The 26,980-nt window shown below is 49.3% G+C and overlaps 1 protein-coding gene and 1 long non-coding RNA gene across 2 annotated transcripts; one reads left to right on the top strand and one right to left on the bottom strand.

Annotated features, from left to right (window-relative positions):
- Positions 1-1,019: 1,019 nt before the first annotated feature.
- LOC121134463 lies at positions 1,020-14,854 on the top strand. The gene is made up of 4 exons (XR_005871547.1): positions 1,020-1,183; positions 3,620-3,678; positions 8,940-9,011; positions 14,499-14,854. It is a non-coding gene; the product is annotated as an uncharacterized LOC121134463 (long non-coding RNA).
- On the bottom strand, positions 11,080-24,114 carry Rnf114 (ring finger protein 114). Its single transcript, XM_005074427.4, has 6 exons — positions 23,925-24,114; positions 19,806-19,956; positions 16,082-16,188; positions 15,714-15,828; positions 13,523-13,630; positions 11,080-12,662 (listed from the first exon to the last, which is right to left on the bottom strand). Exons 1-6 carry the CDS (start codon positions 24,065-24,067, stop codon positions 12,597-12,599), a joined length of 690 nt encoding a protein of 229 aa, XP_005074484.1. The 5' UTR covers positions 24,068-24,114; the 3' UTR covers positions 11,080-12,596.
- Between the last annotated feature and the right edge of the window lie 2,866 nt (positions 24,115-26,980).

Here is a 26,980-nt window from a genome sequence, read left to right as displayed (position 1 = left end):
TATTCTAAACTACTTTTCAAGTCCTTTGGTCAACAAGTTGATAACTTCTTTTTCTTTCTTTTGTTTTTGTTTTTGTTTTTCGAGACAGTCTTGACGGTCCTGGAACTTGCTTTGTAGACCAGGCTGTCCATGACTAGCTGAAATCTGCCTGCCTCTGCCTCCTAAGTGCTGGGGTAAAAGGCGCGCGCCACCACTGCCTGGCTTTTGGCTTTCTTTTTCTTATTTATAGACAAGGTCTCACTGTGTAGTCCTGGCTGGTCTGGAACTTATAGATCAGGCTGGCTTAGAACTCGAGAGTTCAGCCTGTGTCTGGCTTTGTTGTTTTGTTGTTGTTTCCAGGAGAACTGGAGAGTAAAGCTAATCAGTCACCTCTGACATATGTCCCCAACCCGTTTCCTTTAAGCATGTGTGAGTGAAGTTTGAATGCCCCCGTGCCGCGTGCCTTTCCACGTTTACTGAAACGCTGGCAGCAAGTCCCTCCACCCACGGTTGTTGTCCCAGGGCCCCTCCTCTGACTTTCTATTCTGGGGAGTTCTCATCACTGAATTTGCTCAGGCTGACCTTTCCCATTGACCTGCCAGTCACTGGCCATGGATACAAACTGCTTTGGGCTGGCTTCTGGGTCAGGGGACTCCTACCAGCCTTCTCCTTCTCAACAGTGAAGCATCAGATGGGCATTGGTGGTGCACGCCTTTAATCCCAGCACTCAGGAGGCAGAGGCAGGCGGATCTCTGTGAGTTGGAGGCCAGCCTGGTCTACAGAGTGAGTTCTAGGACAGCCTCCAAAACAATAGAGAAACCCTGTCTCGGAAAAAACCAAACCAAAATGAAAAAACCCAAACAAACAAACAAAAAAACTGAAGCATCTATCTGCTGGGACCAGACTCTGTGGAGGAGGTCCCTACAGCATTTCAAACCAGCCCACAGGAGGCCACGCACCCTAAGGTCCTATAGCCCTGCAGGAGGAAGTTCCAGGCTCCACATTGAATGGAAGTGAACGCTTCAGCTTTGTGATCTAGGTGACTGCAGCACAATGGGTCCTTTGCATATGAGAAGGAGAAACTGTTAGGCAGGTAGAGACCTGAGAGGCTTTCCTGCTGGGACTAGAATGTGGTGAGGATGTCTTTAGGGAGGGAAGGTGGTGTGGAGGGAAGACCTTTGCTACACGACAAGCCTTTCTGTTAGTAAGTTGTATTTATTTCTGTGGGTACTGGGTAAGAGTTCTGCCTACCAGCTACAGCTTCAGACACATGGTTCAGGTGCTTCCTTGTTGCTGCTGTGATGTAATTGGCATGTGTATATATGTGCACCACACATGTATGCATGTGCACCACACATGCACGCATGTGCACCACACATGTGCACCACATAAGTATGTATGTGCACCATATATGTATGCATGTGCACCTGCTGCTATCAGAGGTCAGAAGCGGGTGTCAGATGTCCTAGAACTGCAGTTATAAATGGTTGTAAGCCTCCATGTGGGTGCTGGGAACTGAACCCATATCTTCTACAACAGCAGCAAGTACTCTTTTTTTGGTTTTTCAAGACAGGGTATCTCTGTATTGTTTTGGAGGCTGTCCTGGAACTTGCTCTGTAGACCAGGATGGCCTCGAACTCACAGAGATGGGCCTGCCTCTGCCTTCCGAGTGCTGGGATTAAAGGTGTGGGCTGCCACCACCCAGCTTAAAAGATTTAGTGTGTGTGTGTGTGTGTGTGTGTGTGTGTGTGTGTGTGTGTGTGTGTGTGCGCGCGTGTGTGTGGCCAGTGCAGGCCAGAGGCATCAGCCACCCTTGAGCTAGAGCTCCAGGTGGTAGTGAGCTACCCCATGTGGGTGCTGGAGACCAAACTCAGGTACATGTCTCACCACCTGAGCCATTTACAGCCCCTCATAGTGTTGATTTTGAAGTGGGAAGTTCACCACAGAGGGTTTGTTAACCAATTAAAAGTGTAGGGCCACAAGCCGGGCGTTGGTGGCACATGCCTTTAATCCCAGCACTCGGGAGGCAGAGGCAGGAGGATCTCTGAGTTTGAGGTCAGCCTGGCCTACAGAGTGAGTTCCAGGACAGCCTCCAAAACAATACAGAGAAGCCATGTCTCAAAAAAAAACAAAAAACAAACAAACAAAAGTGTAGGGCCAGGAAATGCTGGGCAGGTAACAGCACTCGCTGTCTGTTGACCGGAGTTTGATCACTGAAACCCATTTAAAGATGGAGGTAAGAACTGACTCCACAAAGTGTCTAGTGGTTCCCACAAGTGTACACCAGCACACACATCATATGTAGATATGATCATAATAAATGAACTTTAAATTCTAAAATAAGCAACAGCAGTTGGTGAACTCTTTCTGCCACTGCACCTTGGACACCCTCCTTGTGTGCATAAACTACCCCACTTCTGTCTCCTAGAAAAGCCAACAAGGACCTAAGGATACACAGCTCACACACACACATACACACACACACATCATACATACACACACACATACAATGCACACACATATACTACACACACGATGTACACATATATAATACATACACAATGCACACACATACAATAAACACACTATGCACACACATAATATATACACAAAATACAGACATATCCATCCATAAAACACACACATACACAGCCACACAACACACATACACTCCCTCATTGAGGTCCCTGTCACTGGGTATGCTCTAGCCTCAGGGACACTGCATCTAGGGCTCCCATCTGTACTGTGATCTTTCCCAGAATGTCACAAAGGGCTCACCAGCTCCCTCTGCAACAAGTGTGCCTGGGGCCACCCCTCCACCCTCCTCACTGCCTCGCTAGGGAACCCATCCTAGGCTGGGCTTACTTTGTTGTCACAACTGATAAACTCCAGTCAAGTTTGCCCCATGGCCATTCAGCTAAGACAGTCCCTACAGTGAGTTTAAGGAGTGTCTGAATTTGAAACCCTAGTTACCAGGTAACCTAATTAGTGTCAACCTCAAGAAAAAAACTCAGCACAGCACACGCTTGTAACAGTAGAGGCTGGAGGACCACAAGGACAACCACGTCTCAACAAACAAAAACCTGTCACTGCGTGTACATGGCATATAGACATACATGCAGGGAAAATACTCATATACATACATTTCTTTCTTTTTTTAAAGATTTATTTACTTATTATGAGTATAACATTCTGCCTCCATTTATGTCTGCATGCCAGAAGAGGGCACCAGGTCTCATAGATGGTTGTGAACCACCATGTGGTTGCTGGGAATTGAACTCAGGACCTCTGGAAGAACAGCCAGTGCTCTTAACCTCTGAGCCATCTCTCCAGCCCTACATACATTTCTTAAATATCAAAAGTGAAATGAATAGCTGGGTGATGGTGGTGCACATCTTTAATCCCAGCACTTGGGAGGCAGAGGCAGGCTGATCTCCTGAGTTTGAGGTCAGCCTGGTCTACAGAGAGAGAGAGAGAGTTCCAGGATAACCAGGGCTACACAGAGACCCTATGTCAAAAAGTCAAAAACAAACAAACGAAATCCACAGTGACTCTCTGCCCATTTCCACAAGGAGAGGAGTACATCTCATCACTGCCGGGATGTAAACGTTGACCAAGGTCTGTGTACTCCTTTGTGCAGGGATAACAGAACCTGGGGGAAACTCAGGAGCCCCAAGAAGCCCAGCTGCAGAGAGACAGGTAAAAAGCAATCCTGTTTAAGAACTTTTTCTTTTTTGTTTTTTTTTTCAATACAGGGTCTCTCTGTGTAGCAGCCCTGGCCTGGCCTCTTTTTTTTTTTTAAGATTTATTTATTTATTATGTATACAGTGTTCTGCCTGCATGTATGCCTGCAGGTCAGAAAAGGGCACCAGATCTCATTACGGGTGGTTGTGAGCCACCATGTGGTTGCTGGGAATTGAACTCAGGACCTCTGGAAGAGCAGCCAGTGCTCTTAACCCCTGAGCCATCTCTCCAGTCCCTGGGATGGCCTCTTTAACTCTGAGATCCACCTGTCTCTGTGCTGGGATTAAAGGCATGCATCACCACTGCCCGGCACAAACCTTCTCTTTTGTGTGTCTTTTGGGGTGCCCAGAGATTGAACTCAGGTTTCTCCTGCATTCAGTCAGGCATGCTATCGAACATTGCTGAACCACAGAGGGCAGGAGAAGGGATGCAGGGTGCTGAAGAAGCGAGGCTTTAAGCATTCCCTGCACAAAGTCCTGAGATCAGTCCCCAGAAACCCACCTCCCCCATAAGGCAACGGTGGGAATAAAAGGATGAATGTATTTGGGTTTAGGAGTTTGGGACCAGCCTGGGCCACATAAGCAGACCCCACCTGTCTCAAAGAGGGGGTGGTCTGGAAAGATGAGCAGAGCTGTGTTCCCAGCTCCCATGCCTGGCATCACAACCGTCTGTAACTCCAGCTCCCATGCCTGGCATCACAACCGTCTGTAACTCCAGCTCCAGGGTCTGGTCTGGACTTTGAGCACCTGCACTCATGTGCACATGTCACACAGGGGCACACACACACATGTCACACAGGGGCACACACACACATGCACACAGGGGCACACACACATGCACACAGGGGCACACACACACATGCACACAGGGGCACACACACACATGCACACGGGCACACACACACATGTCACGCAGGGGCACACATACACATGTCACACGGGGGCACACACACACGCACACTTTCAAAGTGAAGCTGGACATGGTTCAATACCAGCACACAGGAGGCTGAGACAGGATTGTCCAAGTTCAAGGCTAGCCTGGGCTACATGGCAAAGCCCTTCTTCAAAGAAAAACTCTAAAAAGAAGGGAGGGAGGGAGGAAAGGAGGCAGGGAAAATAACAGCCAGTGGCTTTCTTCTGAAAAAAAAAGTATTATTTCACAATTTCACACATATGAAATGGACATATAATTTGTATAATATATAAAAATGTACTTTGGTCCTTTGGTCTCATCTTTTTTTTTTTTTTTTTTTTTGGTTTTTCGAGACAGGGTTTCTCTGTGGCTTTGGAGGCTGTCCTGGAACTCGCTTGGTAGTCCAGGCTGGTCTCGAACTTACAGAGATCCGCCTGCCTCTGCCTCCCGAGTGCTGGGGTTAAAGGCGTGCGCCACCACCGCCCGGCTTTGGTCTCATCTTCTTTTAGCCCCTCTCATGGATAGTCAATGATTTTCCAAGGTCATAGTCTGCTCATGCCACCAGACCTGTCCTTAGAGCTGACCCTCGTTCTGTTCCTGCTCACAGGCCTTTGCTGGACCACAGATCTGCCCAGTGAACAAGCAGTTCAGAGATGCCAGTGTCGCCTCCAAACCTGGCTGAGGGGATGGGGTACCGTGGTAAACCAGGCGAGCCCAGCTGAGGTGTGGGTGTCCTGTGGTTAGGGCAGTGGTGCAACAATAAACCCTCGAGCCAGGAAAAGAGAATGTTCTGGAGGCTGTGAGGCTGAGGGCAGAGGGCCCAGGAGCCCTGCTTTCTGAGCCTGGGTTCCTCAGCTGAGGATGACCTTGACTTCTGACCCAGCCACTACCTCCGTGCCTGACCTACTGCACCCGGTTTATGCAGTGGTGGGGATGGAACCAGCTCCTGAGACCTGGTCTTAAAGTGAATGGAAGGGCTGTGTGGCCGGGGGAGGTACAGCTCTCACCAGGAGGAGCCCTGAGCTAACTGCACCCTTCAGCCTCTTATCTTAGAGATAAATTTGCCAGATACAACACAGATGCACAAGTTGAATTACAATTCCATATAGATAAGGAGTAAGTTCTCGGCATAAAACTACAGAGAACATCTTAGCTGAATCCAGACTTAACTGGGACCTTCCATAGTTTTATTTGTTCAATCTTGGGATCTATTTAGAAACTGGTTCTAATGCGACTTACACCTAGACACACAATTCTTGGTGGGTAGAGGCAGGTGCCCAGCCTGGGTTACATAGTGAGTGCTGGACTAGGGGAGAGAGGAGAGAGAGAGAGAGAGAGAGAGAGAGAGAGAGAGAGAGAGAGAGAGAGAGAGAGAGAGAGAGAGAGAGAGAGAGAGAGAGAGAGAGAGAGGAGAGAGAGAGAGAGGAGAGAGAGAGGAGAGAGAGATAGGAGAGAGAGAGGAGAGAGGAGAGAGAGGAGAGAAGGAAGAGAGAGGAGAGAGAGAGAGAGAGAGAGAGAGAGAGAGAGAGAGAGAGAGAGAGAGAGAGAGAGAGAGAGAGAGAGAGAGAGAGAGAGAGGAGAGAAGGAAGAGAGAGAGAGAGAGAGAGAGAGGAGAGAGAGAGAGAGAGAGAGAGAGAGGAGAGAGAGGAGAGAAGGAAGAGAGAGAGAGAGAGAGAGAGAGAGAGAGAGAGAGAGAGAGAGAGAGAGAGAGAGAGAGAGAGAGAGAGAGAGAGAGAGAGAGAGACAGAGAGAGAGAGAGAGAGAGAGAGAGAGAGAGAGAGAGAGAGAGAGAGAGAGAGAGAGAGAGGAAAGAGAGAGAGAGAGAGAGAGAGAGAGAGAGAGAGAGAGAGAGAGAGAGAGAGAGAGAGAGAGAGAGAGAGAGAGAGAGAGAGAGAGAGAGAGAGAGAGAGAGAGAGAGAGAGAGAGAGAGAGAGAGAGAGAGAGAGCATTTTACAAATGGCATACACTTGTCTCAGACTCAGATCTTGGGAGGTGGATGCAGGAAGGTCAGGAGGGGATCAGGGCCAGCCTGGACTACATGAGACCCTCGAAGAAATCAAGCAAACGGAAGAAAAACAAATAGTCCTGAACAGCAAGACAGTTCACTGAGTAAAAGATTAACCCGTACCAGCCTGACTACCTGATTTTAATCCGTGAAACTCAAAGAAAGGAAGAGAACGGTGGCGGCGAGTTGTCCCATGGCACTCACATGACCACCTGCACTCATATTAACCACCACACATTCGCCCCCCACATCCACATACACACACCACATACACACATATACATACATATGCATACAAGTTCAGGATGCATACACACATACATGCATATGCATATAATACATGCATATGAGCTCACACATGCACACATACATGCGTACACACTATGACACTCAGGGACCTATCAGCAGCCATGGCTGAGCCCCACCTTGCTCTCCAGGAATAGGCGCTAGTGGAAATCTTTGCTCCTAAGAGTCTGGCCCCATCTATGTTTGTCTGTAGGATGCGTTCCTGAGTCTCTGAGTCACTTTCTGCTGGGATTCCTGTGGCCAGGCTTGAGGACCCCTCACCAGAAAAGATCCCCATATCTCTCTTTCTCCTCTCCTCTTTCCACCTTGTACTTCTCTCTCTCTCTCTCTCTCTCTCTCTCTCTCTCTCTCTCTCTCTCTCTCTCTCTCTCTCTCTCTCTCTCTCTCTCTGTCTCTCTGGCGCTCAGTCTCCTCTCATTGGCCGGTGGGTTGCGACCCTGTTGACAAACCTCTATCTTCAAAATACTTACATTCTGACTCATAGTTACGTTATGAAGTAACCACGAGACTAATCTTATGGGGGGGTCTCCACCACATGAGGAACTGTACGAAAGGGTCCAGGCTTTCACTCCTCTCAGCCTCTCAGCTGTCGGTTCAGCAGCTCTGCACAGATCTGGTCGCACAGGCAAACATGCAGTGTTTATGGACTTGCTCCCTGCAGTGCTCACTACAGCAGTGTCAAACTGGAAAGCTCACTGAAAAAAGGAGTATCCTTGCCAGGTGGTGGTGGCACACACCTTTAATCCCAGAGGCAGGCGGATCTCTGTGAGTTTGAGGTCAGCATGGTCTACTGAGCGAGTTCCACGACAGTCCAAAACACCAAAAAAGTAAAACCACTCAAACAACAACAACAACAAAGTATCCTCCATTTGTGCCCAGCAGTGCCATGCAGCCCTTAACGTTGAAGCTTCAGAGCTGGGTGCAGTGACACATACCTGTGACCCCAGCAGCTGAGGCAGACACTGGGGATCCTAGGATACATGGGACACCTGAGACAAGACAGAACAGAAAAGGGCCTGAGGTGTAGCTCAGTTGGTAGGGGGCTTGCCTAACGTACCTCAAGCCTGTTTTTTTTTTTATTTTGGTTTTTCGAGACAGGGTTTCTCTGTGGCTTTGGAGGCTGTCCCGGAACTCACTCTGTAGACCAGGCTGGCCTCGAACTCACAGAGATCCGCCTGCCTCTGCCTCCCGAGTGCTGGGATTAAAGGCGTGTGCCACCAACGCCCGGCTTCAAGCCTGGTTTGATGCCCAGCACAACATACACAGATCAAAGTGATGCACACCTATAACCTCAGTACTTGGGGTTGAGGCATGGGAATCACAAGTTCGAGATTACCCTGAGCTACTTAGGGTTAGCTCAACCCCAGACACAAGAGACCTTGTCTAAAAAATAAAGAATTTTACTGAAACGATCTTCCTAGCTGTGTGTGGTGGCATGTGCCTTTTATACCAGCACTTGAGAGTCAGAGACAAGGTAGATCCTAGTTCGAAGCGTGCCTGGTCAACATGGTGAGTTTCAGGATCATAATAGAGAGACCTTGTCTCAAAAAAAGCGGGGAGTGGCTGGGCGGTGGTGGCGCACGCCTTTAATCCCAGCACTCGGGAGGCAGAGGCAGGCAGATGGATCTCTGTGAGTTCGAGGCCGGACTGGACCGACAGCCTCCAAAACAATACAGAGAAGCCCTGTCTCGTAAAAACCAGGAAAAAAAAAAAGCGGGAGTGGTGGATCTGGCATCCTCACATATAAATGTAGACAAAACACCAATGTGGCACATAAAATAAAAATATTCAAAAAATGGGGAAAAATACTAATTTGGGGTGTGTGTGTGTTAAGACAAGGTCTCATGTAGCCCAGATTGGCCTGGAACTTGCTATATAGCCGCAGATGTCCTTGGCCTCTGATCTTCCGCTTTCACTTGAGTGCTAAGGTCCCGGGGGTGTGTCATGTTGTGCTCAGTTTCCTAATTCTTTGTGTGGATTCTCACACTTCTAGAAGGAAGTCACTTCGGGAATCTCCGTTGTCAGATGCCAGTGGAGGAACAAAGAGGGCACACGGCTGGTGAAGGTGAGGCTGGGAAGGGAGGCCTTGTTAGACTCACCTCTGCATGCTTCCCAAGCCCCGAGGCCCCCCCCCCCCCCTCCTGGCCTGTATAATCAGAATGCGTTAGTAAAGTCCGGCAAGAGGTATCCAGGGACCACATGGAGGACCTGACAGGTCAAAGCCCATCTGGGGAACCCCCTTGGCTTGGTCTTGCATCTTCTGTGTCACCCAGCTTCAGTGCTTCAGGATAAGAATGCCCCTGCCTGGGGGGCCTGGGACACACCACCCCTTCATGCTTTCCAGCAGGCTGTGCCTGGCTCTCCCAAGCATTGAACAGTTCCCACAGAGAAGTGACCAGAGGGAATGGCCCCACATAGTTCATTTCAACTCTTGGATTTTTTTGTTCTGATTTTCCAGATAGTTTCTCTGCATAGCCCGGGCTGCCTTGGAACTCATGCTGTAGAACAGCCTGGCCTTGAACTCAGAGATCTGCCTGCCTCTGCCTCCAGAGCCACCACTGCCTGGCTGGAGACCGCTGCTCAGGAGCTCAAGTTTGATTTGGGAATAACGGGGAGCTGAGAAGCTAGAGTTCAAGCTGCTGTTCAGGTTAATTCCTGAGCAACTAGACAGCAGATGCAAGAACAGAACCTTGAGGCAGCGGAGATGCCTTTAGCTTGAGGCTGGCCAGTTGGGCAGGGAGTGGGGTGACGAGGGGCATGTCAGAGAGCCAGGCTGGCCCTCTGTTAACTGCACAAGGCTCTACAGCTCCAGGTCTTGTCTCTTCTGGACACTGAGGTGACGTTCAGCTCCTAATTCTAGCACTAAGGAGGTTGAGGTAGGTGGACTGCTGAGGCCAGCCTAGGCTGGGGAGAGCTTCTTTTCTCAACATAGCGAACAAACCCCAGAGCAGCTGTGATCAACGTAACTGATTCCTCCCAAATCACCCTGGAGCTTAACTCCCACCTCTGCTTACCCAGCCTTCAGGGGCAATCATGATGTTACTCCCCAATGCTTGCCGACACACTGCACGCCTTCCAAACACGCTTGAGCTGGTGAGACCAGCTCAGGTGCAACCAGCACACCGTGACTACTTCAGTGGTTGCTTCTTAGTCTGCTGTGTCCAAGGAGCCTCTCCTGGATATAAACCGGGCCATATCCCTCCAAACACTCAGTGCAAGGTCTCAGCCAATGAACCCCCCTGCAACCTGTCCAATCTGCCTCCTACCTATGGTCAGTCTCCTCCACTCCGACACCCCCCACCCCCACACCTTAGCAGTGTTTCTTGAGTAGTAACATTTTCTCACCATATGCCTCTGGACTCAGTTCAAGTTTTTTTCCCTTTGAGACAGTCTTACTATGTAACCCAGGCTAGTTATCTGCTTGCCTCTGCATCTCCAGTGCTGGAATGAACGACATTGTGTTATGATGCCTGGACTAATGTCGCTTTTGGATCTAGTATTACAAGGGATTTTATTCCCAGTGTCAACAGACCTCAAGGAAACAAATGGACATAAATAGAAACTGGAGTTCAAGATTCAACTGGAATGCAGTGTGGCACTTGGAGATGTTACAATGAGCCATTTTCAGCCACCTGGGCTGGGTGTTTCTTCTCAGAGTTAAGTAGGCAGAACAGGGTAGAGACGGATATGCTGAGACCTCTGGGTCATATTCGGGTCCCTATGTTATCAGGATGGGAACAAAGCCCAGAGGATCCCAGGCAGCATCAATGCACCATTCTGCACACTCCTTTAGATGGCTCATTACATACCATGACCCCATTCATAAGGGGTCAGGCACAGTGTACACACATCCAAACGGACCCAAGTTTGAGCCCTTGGAATGAGCCCCTTAACTGTCACACCTAAGTCTAGAGCCTGGCCTGCTGTGAATTCCCCACTCAGAAAGGAGAGGGGGGATATTTCTGCTGTTTTTCAGAAAAGACAGGCCCAGCTGCTGAAGCCTCAGAATTGACAAGAAGCCAGGCTGACTCAGAGGCAGACAAGAATGTTCCCCTGGAGAATAACCTTCCGGAGGCTGACAGGTCCAGACCTGGGAAAAAGCTATTTAATGAAAACACATCACAGCTTGCTGATTGGATAAATTATGAAATTTATTTATAGTTCACCTTTTAAAAGCCAGAACATAACCACCAAGCTTTCTGGAAAGCCGTTCTATTAGAAATAGTGGACGTGATGCAGGACACGAGGTTCCTGTTGCACAACTATGCCCTTCTCAGTCCCTCAGGTCAAGGCTGTGTCAAACTTCCCTCCTGGAGTCTCCTGAGCAAACCTTTCCAGGGGGTACTATGAAGTGGTAATGTCTGGGCCCTTCCAACAACTGACACCGGGAAAGTGATCTGCCCGTCTCTGCTGGATCTGAGCTAGCCTTTCCCTGGCAGGCAGAGGCCTCGGTGGAAGTACGGCGTCAAAAACAGACTATTGCACGCAGTCTCAGCTGGACCAGAGCCACACGACAGGAAGGACAACTTACCCCCAAAGCCCTAGGTCTGTCAGAGGGTCTGGTTCTGCAGATTGGCCAGCTGCCTGATGGTGCCCATACTGTATTTTGTAAAATGTGCTGGACTTGCAGCTTTTAGGGCTGCTGTTGACAAAGCCTCCAGCAGACCATCTTCCTTAACTTCTGCAGGGGCCTAACTTTCTTAACTTCCCAACAGGGGTTTTGAAGAGACACGTGAGGTATGACCCTGGCTTTGCCACAGCCTTTGCACTGAAAGGCAGGGTTTTAAAACACACACTTGAGCAAGGAGGTCCATATGACAGCAATAATGCTCAGGTTCAAGTTATCAAGCTGCACATAAACAGTCAGTGCCCCGCCCCCATCCCCCAAGGCTCTTTTTCTTCAGAGCAAGAGTATCAGCAGGTACACAACAGAGGGCACGTGACCCAGCCACCCGGGAACACTCATCAGTGTGGGAGAGAATCAAGTCACACCCCCACTTTCTGCCCACCTACAGATGAGTGCACCCCAGCTTCGCTATCCAACACTTCCATTCTGTTTCTACGGGGATACCCTATCCTAAAAAGGCACTGTCAGGCATTTAAGACAGAAGCCATCAGTTCTACGAATGTGCAGAAGGTGTAGGGAAACTAGTAACCAAAACTTCCAGCATCAGTTTGCGAAACCCCAAGGTCATTCAGGAAGAAGAGGGGAGCGCAGCCCTGGCCTGGTATACAGCAGAACCAGGTACCTCAGGGCCAGGGAAAGGAGTCCCTGTTTAATTGTGCTATTCATGGCCCGGGGAAGGGGCTGGCTGGCTGGGAGGACCTAAGAGATGAACACTGGACAGCAGGATGAATGTGAAACAGGAACATGCGGGAACAGAAGCTGGACTCTTCTTAGAGGCGGCAGTAGCTGGGGAGTGTGAGAGCAGACCATGGACAAACAAGGTTATCAGTGGGGAAGACAGTGCCAACAAGAGCCCAAAGGAAACAGGGCTCTGCCCTAGGGCCCTGTCACCCTGGGAGAAGTGATCCTGTCTGGTGCCATGGCTCATTTCCAGATCTGCATTACATGTGAGGTGCAGGAGTCAAGTGCTCACACCCAATGCGTAATGGAAGCTCTAGAATGAGTGGACCACGAGGACCCTGCTCACTGGTCAATGATGGATCGTTGCAACACCTGGTTCATCATGTCATCTTCATCAACGTCATAGTCCTGAGGACAGAAGACAGCAGCCTAAGTGACTGTTCGCAACCACAAGATTCACCTTCAGCAGGAGCCTAGAGGGTCTGGAGAAGGCTACTAGGGGCCCCAGGCCACTGTTTAGATGCTGTGTAACTGGGAAAATGACTTCATCTCAGTGTCTCTGCTGTGTCACCATTAAATAAAAATTAACAGCTTGGGGCTAGAGAGACAGCTCGGTGGTTAAGATTAGTGATTGCTTTTCCAGGGGACCCAGGTTCATTTTCATCATCCATGGTGGATCACACAACCACCGTTAATTCCAGTCCCAGTCCCAGTCCCACAGGATCTGGCCCCCCCCCTTTTTTTTGGGTTTTTCGAGACAGGGTTTCTCTGTGGCTTTGGAGGCTGTCCTGGAACTAGCTCTTGTAGACCAGGCTGGTCTTGAACTCAGAGATCCGCCTGCCTCTGCCTCCCAAGTGCTGGGATTAAAGGCGTGAGTCACCAACACCCGGCTGGATCAGGCACTTTCTGACCTCTGCAGGCACTGCACACATGTGGTGTACATAGATACATTCCTGGGGCTGCAGAGAGGACTCAACTGGTTAAATGCCTGCTAGGCCAAGCACAAGAATCCAAGTTCAGATCTCCACCACCCATGTAAAAAATTGAGGTGTACACCTGTAATCCCAGCACTCTGTAGTGGAGACAGGGATCACAGAGGCCTGTCCTACTTAACAGTCTAGCCCAAGTGGTACCCACCCACCCACAAAGAGACACTGTGCAGCTTCCCTCTGGGACCAGAGTTCTTCAAGCTTGAATAGTGCACATGCTGCTCCCACTCCCAGGAAATTGGGCAGCAGTGCTACCCCCTGGTGTGGGTCCAGACTCACCACAAAAGTGTCATAGGAAAAGCGGTGTCGGCGTTGGATATGCTCCATGAAGTTGGCGCTGCGGTAGCTGGGGTCTCCCCAGGGCATCGAGGCACATATGGGACAAACCTGTTAGGAGGAAGCAAGGTGCTGTGATCTGATGCCTGAGCTAAATCAAGCCCTCTGTGACCTCTGCTCAGCCCCCTTTGTGCTAGGACAGCTTTATTGGTACAAGGCCTGGTTACTCTTCTCCATAAACATGAAGCAAACCAGAAAACACTGTCTATTTAATTCAAGTAGCAGGCTCTTAAAATGATGGGTGACAGCCTGGCGGTGGTGGCGCATGCCTTTAATCCCAGCACTTGAGAGGCAGAGGCAGGCGAATCTCTGTGAGTTCGAGGCCAGGCTGGACCGACAGCCTCCAAAACAATACAGAGAAACCCTGTCTCGTAAAAACAAAACAAAACAAAACAAAACAAAAAAAAAAAATGATGGGTGACTTATTCCCAACAAAGTAAAATTCAGCCTTACAAGAATGAGAACAAAGTAATAAAGGCCCAAATAACAGGGATAAGGCCTAAAGTGTGCACATGCAAAGTCAATCTGAGCAGGCACAGAGCTCATGCCAGTAACCTCAGCACCAACGAGGCAGAGGAAGGAGGGAGTTCAAGGCCAGCCGGGCTACAGGAGTGATGTGGGGGCAACAGCAGAGCGTGCTGCTCTGGCTCAGGTCAGAGTGAAGCGGCACTGGGACACCGCGTGCAGCTCCCGAGTCTCCCTTGACTTCCGCTATGTTTGATAAGCTCGACAGACAGCAGCCTTCCTCACCTGCAGACCAGTCAGCTTCTTCCTTAGTCTAGGAGGCAAACACCGCTTCTTTAAACTCATAAAGGCCAAGTTTGCTTCCTTGAGTCCATGCCGCCAACTCCATTTCAGCAATTCAAGTTCACATACCCCTGCAGCCTTAACCAAGCCGTGACCACCTATTTATTTCCAGGCATTTCAGAGGTCACCTTTCACTTTGGAACCTGGAAGATCATCTTTAGCTGGAGCTGGCCTCCCCTTCTTGAACTGAATGCAGACCCCTGGATAGATGTTGGGATGGTCAAGTCTGGAGCATCAGCCATGAGCCGAGCTAGGTAAGGAGGCAGAGCTGCTTTCACCTCCCTTCTGACTGCTATGAGCAAGAGACCAGCTTGAATAGGTCTGGGAGCTTGGATCACCTCTACCAGTTCTGACAGCACCACAGCTTCTGAGTTGGCAAAATGGCTTAATGGTCAAGCAGTTGTCTATAATAGGTAAGGCCAGGGTTCAACCACCAGCACAAAAAAGAAATAAAAACACACAAAACTAGCCGGGCATTGGTGGCGCACGCCTTTAATCCCAGCACTCGGGAGGCAGAGGCAGGCAGATCTCTGTGAGTTTGAGGCCAGCCTGGTCTACAGAGCGAGTTCCAGGACAGCCTCCAAAGCCACAGAGAAACCCTGTCTCGAAAAACCAAAAAACCAAAAAACAAAACAAAACAAAAAAAACACCAAAAAACCAAAAGCCAAAAAACAAAAACAAAAAACAAAAAACAAAAAAAAAAACCCACACAAATTATCTATCTATCTATCTATCTATCTATCTATCTATCTATCTATCTATCTATCTACCTACCTACCTACCTACCTACCTACCTACCTACCTACCTACCTACCTACCTACCTTACCTACCTACCTACCTACCTACCTACCTACCTACCTGGGCAGTGGTGGCACACGTCTTTAATCCCGGCACTTCAGATGTGGAGGCAAGGGGATTTCAGTGATTTCAGGGCCAGCCTTGTTTAGAGAGTGAGTTCTAAGACAGCGAGGATTGTTATACAAAACACGCCTCCTCCCCCCCCCCCCCACCCAAAAAAAACCCCAATACATATATAGAACACAGTTAAGCAAATTTGGCAAAATGCTGTTAGGTGAAGGGTTAAGACGTCACTACACAGTCTGGTAATTTTTTGTTTTTTTGGTTTTTTTTTTGTTTTTACGAGACAGGGTTTCTCTGTATTGTTTTGGAGGCTATCGGTCCAGCCTGGCCTCGAACTCACAGAGATCCGCCTGCCTCTGCCTCCCGAGTGCTGGGATTAAAGGCGTGCGCCACCACCGCCCGGCCAGTCTGGTAATTTTTTGTATGTCTGACTTTTTACCTAGTCAAAGAAAAGGGAATTCTTACCACAGACTTGGTGTCCATGCTGTGTGATAATTTGCAGTGCTCCACAAGTCCTTCCTGATCAAAGTTCTTCTCAGGACAGTAAGGACAAGGAAAGGTGTACCGGTTTGGGACGTTTCTGGGAGGTGAGATACAGAAGAGCACCCTAAGAACCATCCACACCATCTCAACCACCGCACGCTCCAAAGAACCAAGACCACTGTGCATCAGAGTTGAGTGTTTTGAGTTTTGGTATCAGTAGCATAGCTAACACATGAAGACATCCCCCCACCCCAGAACCTCTCAACCTTATCCAATTCCCCAAATCCAAACACCTAAACCCTTCCGCAACAAGCATCCCACATCTTTCTGGGGGAAGAATAGGTCATTACCTTGGCTGAAGGGACGCATCCTTGGTGGTGGCCTTCACACCTTCCATGATGTAATTCTGGTATTTTGAACATGAAGCCACGTGGGCTCGGATCTTAGATAGGACGTACTTGGATAGAAAGAGCGGGACCAAGAGTTAGTAAGGAACTATTAAGAGGTGATCCCAAACCAGGGGCAGGAGAAACTGGACCACACACTGGGTTAGCAATCACACATGGGTCAGTAGTCACAGAACTCCTGCTATGCCAGTGGGCAGACAGCAGGCTGCGGTTCTTCACCATGCCAGGACGGCTGCCTCACTTGCCTATATCTGCTTTCCCTGTGAGGGCACTCTCACCGTCCGCTCTGCTCACTGACCGTCCCCAAATCCAGTGATGATTTAAAAAGCATTCCACACTCTATTTTGTGCATATGTGCGATCTTTGTGGAGGCCACACAAGGTGCTGGTCCTCACTTTTCTACCTTGCCAGAGATAAGGACTTTCACTCCTACATAAGACAGACTGGTTGTCACCCCACAAGTTTCTGCTGATTCTCCTGGGGATTGCAGATGATTCTGCTATTGCATCTATCCGAACTCAGGTCTCCGGAGTTAGGATTAGGCAGCAAGCACTATTACCTGCAAAGTCATCTCACTGGCCCTACACTCACATTTGAATTTGTCTCTTACTTAGGCACAGTGAGTGGTACACATCTGTGATGTCAAGGACTCTGGGAGGGTAAGGCAGGAGGACTACCAAGAGTCTCAGGTGAGCTTAACCCACACAGAGACTGAATAGTACTTTGGTCTGCCTCCAGCTGCATTTTTGTTGTTTTGCAACAGGGTCTGGCATTTATTACCCAAGTTGGCCTGAAGAAATCCTTCTCTCACCCTTCCCAGGAGAGAATATAGACATATGCTAACACACCTGTTTGAGAGCTCTTAAAGAATTATATAGAATGAAGAAAGGAGAGATGGGGGAGGGGCATATCTACCGTACAACCATCAATTTTTATTTTGTTTTGTGACAGGGTCTTATATAGCCCAGGCTGGCCTTGAACTTGTGATCCTCCTGTCTCCACCTTCCCAGTGCTGACATTACAAGCATGTGCCAATGACACAGGTTTACTAACCTTGCAAATGGAGAAAATTAAAGCATACAGGGGAGCAAAGTGTGCATGAAAAAAAGACAAAGATCAAGGCCAGTTTGAGATTCAAAATGAAACTCTAAGGAGACAAGGTTCTAATAATCCCAGAACTGTAGGCACCGGCCAGAACACACTGACTCGGCTGCCAACCTAGGAGCTGGAGCTGGCCCAGAGCACTCAGACTCGGCAGTTCACTGAGGAGCCTGAAAATAAATGTCAGAATGGGCTTGTATAAACATTGTAAGAGTCTCACTGTGCACCCAATACTAAACCCCTCTGAAAATATGGAGTGGAAAAGATACATCCATTCTATGGTCATCTACACTATGATGCTCAAAGTTCAGAATTCAAAGTTATTCCTAGATATACTGAGTCTGAGGCTAGTTGAGTCTGCAAGAGACCCTGATTTGTAAAAGATGAAAGAGGAGAGCTGTAGAGGTGGTTCAACGGTTAAGGACTGCTCTTCCAGAGGACCCAGGTTCAGTTCCCAGCACCCACATGACAGTTCGTACTGTCTATAGCTACAGTTTCAGGGGACCTGGCACCTTCACACAGACATAAATGCAGGCAGAACACCAATATACATAAAGTAAATAAATCTTAAAAAATAAATAGCCAGCCTGGTCTACAGAACAAGTTCCAGGACAGACTCCAAAACAATAAAGAGAAACCCTGTCTGGGGGAAAGGGGAACCCCCCCAAAAAAACAACCAACCAACCAAATAAATAAAAGGGAGGAGGGAAAGAAGCTTGCTAGGTAAGACTTCTCACATTTGTAATCTCAGCACTTCAGAGGTGGAGGCAGAAGATCAGTTTAAAGTCAACCTTGGCCACATGAGACTATTTAAAAAACAAACCACCAACTTGGGCATGGTGGTGTAAGTACTTAATCCCAGCACTCTGTAGACAAAGGCTGGTGGGTCTCCATGAGTCTCAGGTCAGCCGCATCTATATTTAGAGCTCTAGGATAAATAATCAGGACTACACAGAGTAACCTGTCTCAAAAAAATAAAAACAGAACAGAACCCCCAACAAACCAAGCAAGCCAGCCAGGGGTAGAACTGAGATTGCAGAAGTAAATGAAAGAGATAATGAGACTCAGCTGGCTGTGGTGACTCATGCTTATTCATGTTGTAGCTCTTGAGAGGCAGGTGGAACTCTGAGTTCAGGTTTGGCCTGCTCTAGATAGCAAGTTCTGAGCTAGCCAGGAATACACAGTGAGACCTTGTCTAAAAACAACAACAACAACAAAAAAAAAACAAACAAAAGATGACATACAAAGCTATCTAGGAAGTAAAACAAAAATTTCAAATATAAAAAGACAAAAGAATATAAGTAGCAGGGGTGTGTCCTCACTGTGTTTGTACACATTTACACCTAAAGGTACAAGGTGCTGAGCGGACTTTTAAATGTAAAACTATCCTCTGGCCTCAGGCTAGGTGCCAGGGTCACCAATGTGCAGGACCACACAGTCAACTGACCCACCTTTCAAGAGGGATTGGTGGAGGAACAAACAGGGGTGTTTTATTTATGTTTTTACTGTCTGCAATAAACAACTGGAATGACTTAAAACCAACAAGGAAGATAAAGTACTAGTTATCTGTGCTCCCAGCAGCAGTGAGCAGGGCAAGCAAGCACAGCGGTGCAGCCCTTGAGATGGCACAGGCAGGCACACCCACTGGTAGGTAGACACTGCTAATGCACTCTCTGCCTCACACCCCCGACTCGGGTCTTTCAAGGGTTAAAACAGAGCCAGTGCATTTATGAGCCCAGAGACAGGTTACAAAGCTTTTCTTTTTTTTTTTCTTTTTTCTTTTTTTGGTTTTTCGAGACAGGGTTTCTCTGTGGCTTTGGAGGCTGTCCTGGAACTCGCTTGGTAGTCCAGGCTGGTCTCGAACTTACAGAGATCCGCCTGCCTCTGCCTCCCGAGAGCTGGGATTAAAGGCATGGGCCACCAACGCCCGGCTACAAAGCTTTTCTTTGAGCTCAGTGCAGATTTTTCTTTTCTTGTTTTGAAACAGTCTCATGTATACTAGGTTGGCCCTGAATTTGGGATCCTCCTGTTACCACACACAGTGCTGGGATGGAAACCAGGGCTTCCTGCATGCTAGGTAAGCACTCTATTGAACTACACCCCGAGTCCCAGGTGTTTTGAGACCCTAGCTTCATTTTATATACATTTTAAAAGATCATGAAATACCCTTGTATTCTAATTAAAACAGAAAGCACATGAGAGTTTGCACTTTGAAGTAGGTCTTCGGTAACCTATGCTGGTTCAGGGTCCCTAGCTTTACTGCCTTTGTCCCCAAGTGCTTAGAATAGAGGTGTGTACTCCCCAGCCGAAGGTGGGTCGTTTATGGGGATGGGGGTTTATTTCTATGGATTTCAAAGGTAAAATTTATAAATCACTAAACCAAAGCTCATGAAAAAACAAACAAGCAAACAAAAAAGCCCAGCAAGGTGTGGAAAAACAAAACCCCAGCAGCACAGCCACCACAGAAGCAGGCATGCACTTGTGCTGTTAGTCACTACTCCAGGCTCTAACTGTTTTACCATCTCATCACCCAGAGACAAGGACTCTCCATGTTATGTCCACATACAGTCTTACGGCAGCCATGGCAAGAAGTTTCTGTGCTCTCGATCTGTCGCTCGAGCTCCACAGCTCGGACGCCAGGTGCCAGAGCGCTTCGACACACCCCACAGACAGGTTTCTTCGGCTTCAGACATTCCTGCAGGCATGCAGAGCAAAAGCTAGAACAAGACATACAGAGAACCTCTGTCATGCAAAGAGACAAGACAACAAAGTGGATCAACTCTTTAAAAGACACCAATGAATAATGGATTTGAACAGTCTATTTCCTACTCTTACTCAAATAAAACACTAATCCCATTCAGAACAGAGGAAAAACTGTAGCTGGGGCTGGGGACACTATGGAGAACACACGCTCACGCACTCACTACGTGGAGAAAGGCATGCTTGAGCCTTCAAAGCCTAGTTCCTGTCATTAGGGAGTCTTGGTGGGGCTTCCTGACCCCATTTTCTTGTGTGTCGAAGGAAGGTGTCATACCCACCTGGAGGACTGCTGGAGAATGGGCCATGTACAGCAAACACTTAACTGGAAATCTATCTAGCTCGTGTCAAACAGGAAAGGGAACTGCTGCTCTCAGGGGTGAAAGCAAAGCATGGGAACACACAAACACAGAGGAGCTAATTATAACCCCAAACAGGGCTCCTCAGACCTCAGAGGCAGCCTCTGGGCCAGCCTTAAAAGATCACAACTGGCTGACAAGGGAAGAATATTCCATGACCTCAGCTAAAAAATTATTTTCAGTTTATGCTTGGTGAAAAAAAGGAAAAAAAATTGTTTGGTCTCAGAACTTAAGAGGAAGAGGCAAGAGGCTCTTTCTGAGTTTGAGGTCAACCTAGTTTATGTACCAAGTTCCAGGACAGTCAGAGCTACATAGAGAGACCCTGTCTCAAAAAACAAAGCAAACAAATACCAACCCCAAATTCAAAAGTGTCAAGGGAACTTTACTCACAGGCAGGCAAATTAAACATGGGAGATATGGGAGGGAGAGAGGCTCAGGTTGACAATTCTCTAAGGAAACCAAATTCTAGAAAGTGTTTCTTGGCAGGTGGTGGTAGAGCACACCTTTAATCCCAGTGCTTGGGAGGCAAAAAGTTTTTCTCAAAAGCAGGTCCCAGTTTTTTTCCCCCTGGGGGGGGGCGTTTGAGACATGATTTCTCTGTGTAGCCCTGGTTGTCCTGGAACTCACTCTGTAGACCAGGCTGGCTTCGAACTCACAAAGATCTGCCTGCTCTGCCTCCTGAATGCTGGGATTAAAGGTGTGCACCACCACTGCCTGGCTAGATTAAAGGTTTAAAGCAAGATACTAATACCAAATTCAAGTTTCAGGAAATTGATTCTGGTGTACTGCAGACAGCAACACACTTTATTTTTTATTTTTTTAAGTTTTTTGGAACAGGGTTTCTCTGTGTAGCCCTGGCTGTCCTGGAACTTCTTTTGTAGATTAGGCTGGCCTCGAACTCATAAAGATCCACCTGCCTCAGATTCCCAAGTGCTGGGATTAAAGCCACCACTGCCCAGCAACAGCATGCTTTTTCAATATGAAGAATGAGGGGTAGACAGTGCAAACCTAACACGTGACTCCTGGCAAGCACTGTGTGCCACAGATTCGAACCACGATCCTGAGGCAAAGGCAGCGCCGGCTGGCTCACTGGGTGGGAAGACAAGGTGACTGGTGGGGCCGCACAACAAAGAACAGCTGTGAGGGCCCAGGGCACTGGACTACTCACCCACCCTGACAGACTTCACGCTACACTATCGAAACCTGATGGAGCCAGGGTATGTACTTAAAGCAGAGCTGAACCATGTTTACTTTAAGAAATCTTTACCATTTCTGTTAGGCAAAATTCTAGTCCAGGCTGGGAGATTTACCTGAGGGTAGAGTGGAGACACAAGTCTCTGCTTATGATGTCTGTCTGTCTGTCTCTCTCTCTCTCACACACACACACTCACACACACACACACACGTCTTTGTTATCTTTTCTTGAGACAGGGTTTCTCTGTGTATCAAACGGCCTTTGCTATCCTAGAACTCTGTTTATTGATCAGGTTGACTTTGAACACCCAGAGATCCACCTGACTCTGCTGGGATTAAAGGTGTGGACTACAATGCTATATTTTTAAATTGAAGAAAACACAGTAACTTCACATGGTGATGGAGAATAAGGGTAACACCACAGGGTGAGCACAGGAAGCACCTGAGGTGACACTGAATTGCAGGCCACAAAGGCCTGGACAAAGACAGTGCCACGAGATGACACCAAACACGAAGGAATGTGTCAAGTGAAGACATGAAGGCCGTTGGGACAGTGATGCGGCAGATCACACAAAGAAAAGGCAAGGCAGGCAGGCCTTTGAAAAAGCACATCCCCAGATAACTCAAGACAGCGGAGGAACCCAACCCAGCATGCAGACAGACACAGCTTCTTCAGTGGCCTGTCAGATGCTCACCAGCCTGGGTAAGACTGAGTTTCCCCCTGCCTAGCCTAGGAAGCAGCCAATAAGCGGACTGTGCCTGGAGCTTTCGGTTTCTACTTCCCAGCAATGGGGATGTTTCTAGTTCAGCCTTCCTGTCAGTGCTCTTTAGCATTGGGTATCTGCATCCAGAGGGTGTAGCCACTCAGGGTTTGACCCGAGTTTCATAAAAATCAAACGTTCCAACCACAGCTGTGGGACTCTCCAGCTCCACAGGCAAACATTAAAAATCAACTGAGTAGAGGCTGAGACGTCCGATGCTCTCACCAAAGTGTGTGACTTCAGACAGTATCAGACTGCTGAGTACTGGGCTGGTAATGCTTGCTATGCCAGTGATGTTCCTTGACCTCTGACCTCGGAAAGTTAAGGAAGCCTCCATTTGGTTGCTTTTCAACAGTTCACAAACAGCTCTCACACCGCTCTCCTACTGCAGAGTGACCTACATCATAGCTTGATCACTCATTAGTGCTTCTCTAAAGAAAAGTGTGTGCGTGCCTGCATGCAAATGTGTATGGCGCTGTCGAAGCTTCCACCGTGTGGCTCCTCAGGAGTAAATCATCATCAGGCTTGGTCACAAGTGCCTTCACTTTCTGAATCCTCTCACGGGCCACCGTTTACTATCAGCTTCCTGTAAACCTTTCTCTAGCCCAAAGCCGGCACACAGAGGGCATGCAGACACTCCCGTTAAGTTGACTGCCAGGTCTAAGGATGCCCACAGTGCGCAGCTCTGGATTACATTAAGGGGCAAAAAGGACATGGCATTCTGCGCTTGTGGTCCCTACGTGCTGCTCTGCGTAAGGAAAAGGCAAGCAAAGCCGCAGGAAAGAAGTGAGAGGCCGTGCTTGCGTGGTGGCGGGGAGGTGATGGGTCCAGGCTGCCTATGCCCGAACTCAAGCTGGAGGGTCTTGTTCCTGGAAGCAGCAAGCGGCTCGCGCTGCTGGGAAGGCCGGCCCTGTCTTGCCCAGCGCAGGCAGCGTTTCCGGACTGAACCAGACCTGACAACACAGCTGGGGATAGTCTGGCAGGTGAGGCTGACCCAACAGAGCCCTTCAAGTTCATTCACCTGGAAAGAGGGCCGCAGTGGGAATGTCTGTGGGTCCCAGAGGGTGCTGGCGTTTCGGGGTCACCAAGACCAATGCCCAGGTAACAATCAGTAAGAGGGGTCACAGAGAAAATGAAGCAGGTGGTCGTGTGTCCCCAGCCTCTTCAGCTTAGGGGTGTCTGGATGTGCAAGGGTGGAATTCGAATCAGGCTATAGGGACACAGCACCGAGGGGAAGCCCAGGTCGCCCTCGCTCAACTCCTGAACCGGCCGAGACAGCCTGGACAAGTGACATCGGGCCTCGGGCCACGGAAGCTTAAAGCCCGAATGAGCGCGCCTGGGTGAGCAGCCCGCACCCGGTCCGCGCGCGGCTAAGGCCGAGCCTCTCGACACTTCCCTTTTGTTCCGGGCTAGCCCGGCGCCCGCTGTCAAGACCTGCCGCCCGCTGAGAGTCTTGACCGCCTGGCGGTCACGCGCATACTTCGGATGCACAGCCCGCGGCGGATGGGGCGCGACGCCGAGGCTCGAGGGGACCGACCGGCCGCCGTGCTCCCGCGTCAGACGCCCCGGCCACCCGCGCTCCGCGCCCCCTCCCGTCAGGCGCCCGCCACTTACACGTGTCCGCAGGGCACCTGCACCGGCTTCTCGAACACTTCCAGGCACACGGGACACGTGAAGCGGCCGAGGGGGTCAGTGTCTGACTCGGGCTTCGCCAACTGCGCGGCTCCATCGCTGGCTTCCTGCTGCGCCGTCGCCATCTTGCCGCTGAGGACCGTCGCGCTGCCAGAGAAAGAGCCGCTGAGGGGGGCGGGACCTCCCGCGTCTGCGCACGCGCAAGGGAGGGAGGCGGGGGAGAAGGGCGGGGTCTACAACCCCAAGCGCCTGAAAGCCACCGCCCATCCAGGTAAGCTGATGGCAGCCTGGCGACGGTAGGCTCTCTCCAGGAGGTGACTCAGCCACTCCGTGCCCACAAGAACTCAGACCATGAGTGTTTATTGTTATTACAGTTGACCTTGGCCAACTCACCAGCTTGACCAGGCGAGCTTTGAACTTTCCAACCTCCTGCCTCAGCCCGCCACAGTTGGACTGCACCATCCGGTGTAGCCAGATGATTTTTATCACATTTCTCAAGATTTTTCTTGACTGAAAACGAGGAGGCGGTATTTTCTGTAAGGGGGTACATGTGTATCTCACATACTCATCTGGTGGTGGACACCACTTATCTTAATTCTTCCAGGTCTCTAGAGGTACATATTGCCCTTTCTCTATGGCTTGAATAGCCTGAAAAAATAAAATAATACAATAAAATAGGACAGAGGCTTGGACTGGAAGGAGGTATAACAGGAAGACACCGTACTGTGAACGACCAGCCAGTAACTTCTAGGTGCCGAGTTGTGGCAGCTGCTGGGTACTGGCAGTAACTGATTTCCAGTATCAACAAAGGGTCGGTTACCCAGAAAGTGTTGTCTAGGGCTGGGTGTGGCCTAGTAGGTGGAGTTCTTGCCTGGCATGCACACTGGGCCCTGGGTGGTAGTGCACACTCCTGATTCCCAGCGCTTGAGGGGGGAAGGCAGGAGGATGAGAAGTTCAAGGGGTGACAGGCTGCATGGAGCTTAGCATCAGGAGGCCTGGAGTGACAGGCTGCATGGAGCTTAGCATCAGGAGGCCTGGGGTGACAGGCTGCATGGAGCTTAGCATCAGGAGGCCTGGGTGACAGGCTGCATGGAGCTTAGCATCAGGAGGCCTGGGGTGACAGGCTGCATGGAGCTTAGCATCAGGAGGCCTGGGTGACAGGCTGCATGGAGCTCAGCATCAGGAGGCCCTCGGTTTGAGCCCCAGCTTTTAAATAAAAGATACCTGGCTCATAAAGAATGCGTAGTCTTTGCTTGACATCACATTCTAGTCTTGGAGGCATTCTTGGGGATACAGTTAATCCCAGTTTACTATCAGGGAAATGGAGGCCCGGAGTGGCTACATAGCTTGTTCCTGGCAGTTTTGAGCCACCTCATGTGGGTGCGGGGATCTGAACTCTGGTCTTCAGCAGCAAATGCTCCTGACTGCTGATTCATCTCTCCAGCCCCCTACTTCCCCTTTCTTCCTGCCAAGGGATGATACTGATATATAACAAGGACACTGAGTGTGGCTTTTCCTTGCTTGCTTCAAGGGACAAAGGTGCTTGCATTCTGCAAATGGCTCTTCGAAGCCTGGTGCTTGGAGGGCTGTACAGTACAAAGTAGAAGCCATGACCTCCAGGGACTGTTTTCAGAGCAATTAAATAGCATCCAGATGAGATTAAGATCCAACCCTGTGAACTATGTTTCCTTGGAGGTGGGTTGGGAAGGATGGATCCCCAGTAATAATAGCTCTTAGCCTTTGGACTTGTGGGTGGCATGAGGGCTTTGAAACACTGGCAGTTAGGTGTATATTTAGGGAGAAAAGGGGAAGTGCTGTGAAGGAGCCAGAGAACACACGTGCCTGCTTTGGGGCAACGGCGTTCTCCAAGTCAGTGAGTTCTCAATCCAGGCCTCCAGCCTCCAGTGAATTCAGGTTGAACTAGGTCAGGAAGCCTCACGGGGTAACACCTGCTGTAGAGCTCCTTGGCAGGCTCAGGTGAAGTTCTTCCCTCCTGGAATCTCATCCAATGGGCAAGACAACCTTCCGAGGGTTGGGGAAGTGGCCCAGTTGGTGGAGTGCTTGCCTGCCAGCCATGACCCAGCATGCCATAAACCAGGCAAGGTGGGGCGCTCCTCTAATTCCAGTTATCGGAAGGGAAAGGCAGAAGAGTCAGGAGTTCAAAGTCATCCTTGCCTGCACAGCAAGCCTGGGATCCATGACATCCTGTCTCCAAAAACGAAGACAATCAAACCAAATGAAGATAGCTTTGAGGAAGGGACTGTGAATACAGGTTAAGGAACCTCGGTTTGGAGAGATGATTCCACACGTGGTCTCACAGGAGACATACGCTCACAATGATGAGACAACCTACAAGCACTCAATTAGAAACTGGCTCGACAATGTGAGCACAGAGCTCAGCATTTATGGTCCTTTCAGAGGACCTGAGCTGGGTTCACAGCACCCACATCAGGCAGCTCACAACCAACTGTTTAACTCTAGCCCCAAGGGACCTGACCCCTCCTCTGTCTTTCATGGGCACCAGGCACAATGTGGCACACAGGATATATGCAGGCAAAACATGTATACACGTAAAAGTAAAATGAATACATCTTTAAAGAAATTTAGGGGCGCCGGGCGTTGGTGGCACACGCCTTTAATCCCAGCACTCGGGAGGCAGAGGCAGGCGGATCTCTGTGAGTTCGAGGCCAGCCTGGTCTACAAAGTGAGTTCCAGGACAGCCTCCAAAGCCACAGAGAAACCCTGTCTCGAAAAACCAAAAAAAAAAAAAAAAAAGAAATTTAGGGGTTGGAGAGATGACTCAGAAGAGAACTTATTGTTCTTGGAAAGGATCTAGTTTCAATTCCTGGTCCCCACATGTTGGCTTACAACTGTTCATAACTCCAGTTCCAAGGAATCCAATGCTCTTCTGACTTCCATGTGCACACACACGGTGTGCACACATACATGCATGCAAAGCACACAGAAAACAAAGCGAATAAATTTAATTGAAATTATTAAAAAATAAATCAAGGCTTATCCCCCAGAGGGAAGGTCCT

The sequence above is a fragment of the Mesocricetus auratus genome, unplaced genomic scaffold, assembly GCF_017639785.1.
Source record: "Mesocricetus auratus isolate SY011 unplaced genomic scaffold, BCM_Maur_2.0 Super-Scaffold_100028, whole genome shotgun sequence".
NCBI classification, from domain to species: domain Eukaryota; kingdom Metazoa; phylum Chordata; class Mammalia; order Rodentia; family Cricetidae; genus Mesocricetus; species Mesocricetus auratus.
This window is presented reverse-complemented; position numbering and strand designations above follow the sequence as displayed.

What these genes read in the sequence shown, in the direction of transcription:
- Rnf114 (XM_005074427.4), bottom strand. Translation starts at nt 24,067, where the DNA reads ATGGCGACGGCGCAGCAGGAAGCCAGCGATGGAGCCGCGCAGTTGGCG. An exon ending in CAGGTGCCCTGCGGACACGT is followed by an intron (nt 19,957 to 23,924) that starts GTAAGTGGCGGG and finishes GTCTTGTTCTAG; the next exon opens with CTTTTGCTCTGCATGCCTGC. An exon ending in GATGCGTCCCTTCAGCCAAG is followed by an intron (nt 15,829 to 16,081) that starts GTAATGACCTAT and finishes CTCACCTCCCAG; the next exon opens with AAACGTCCCAAACCGGTACA.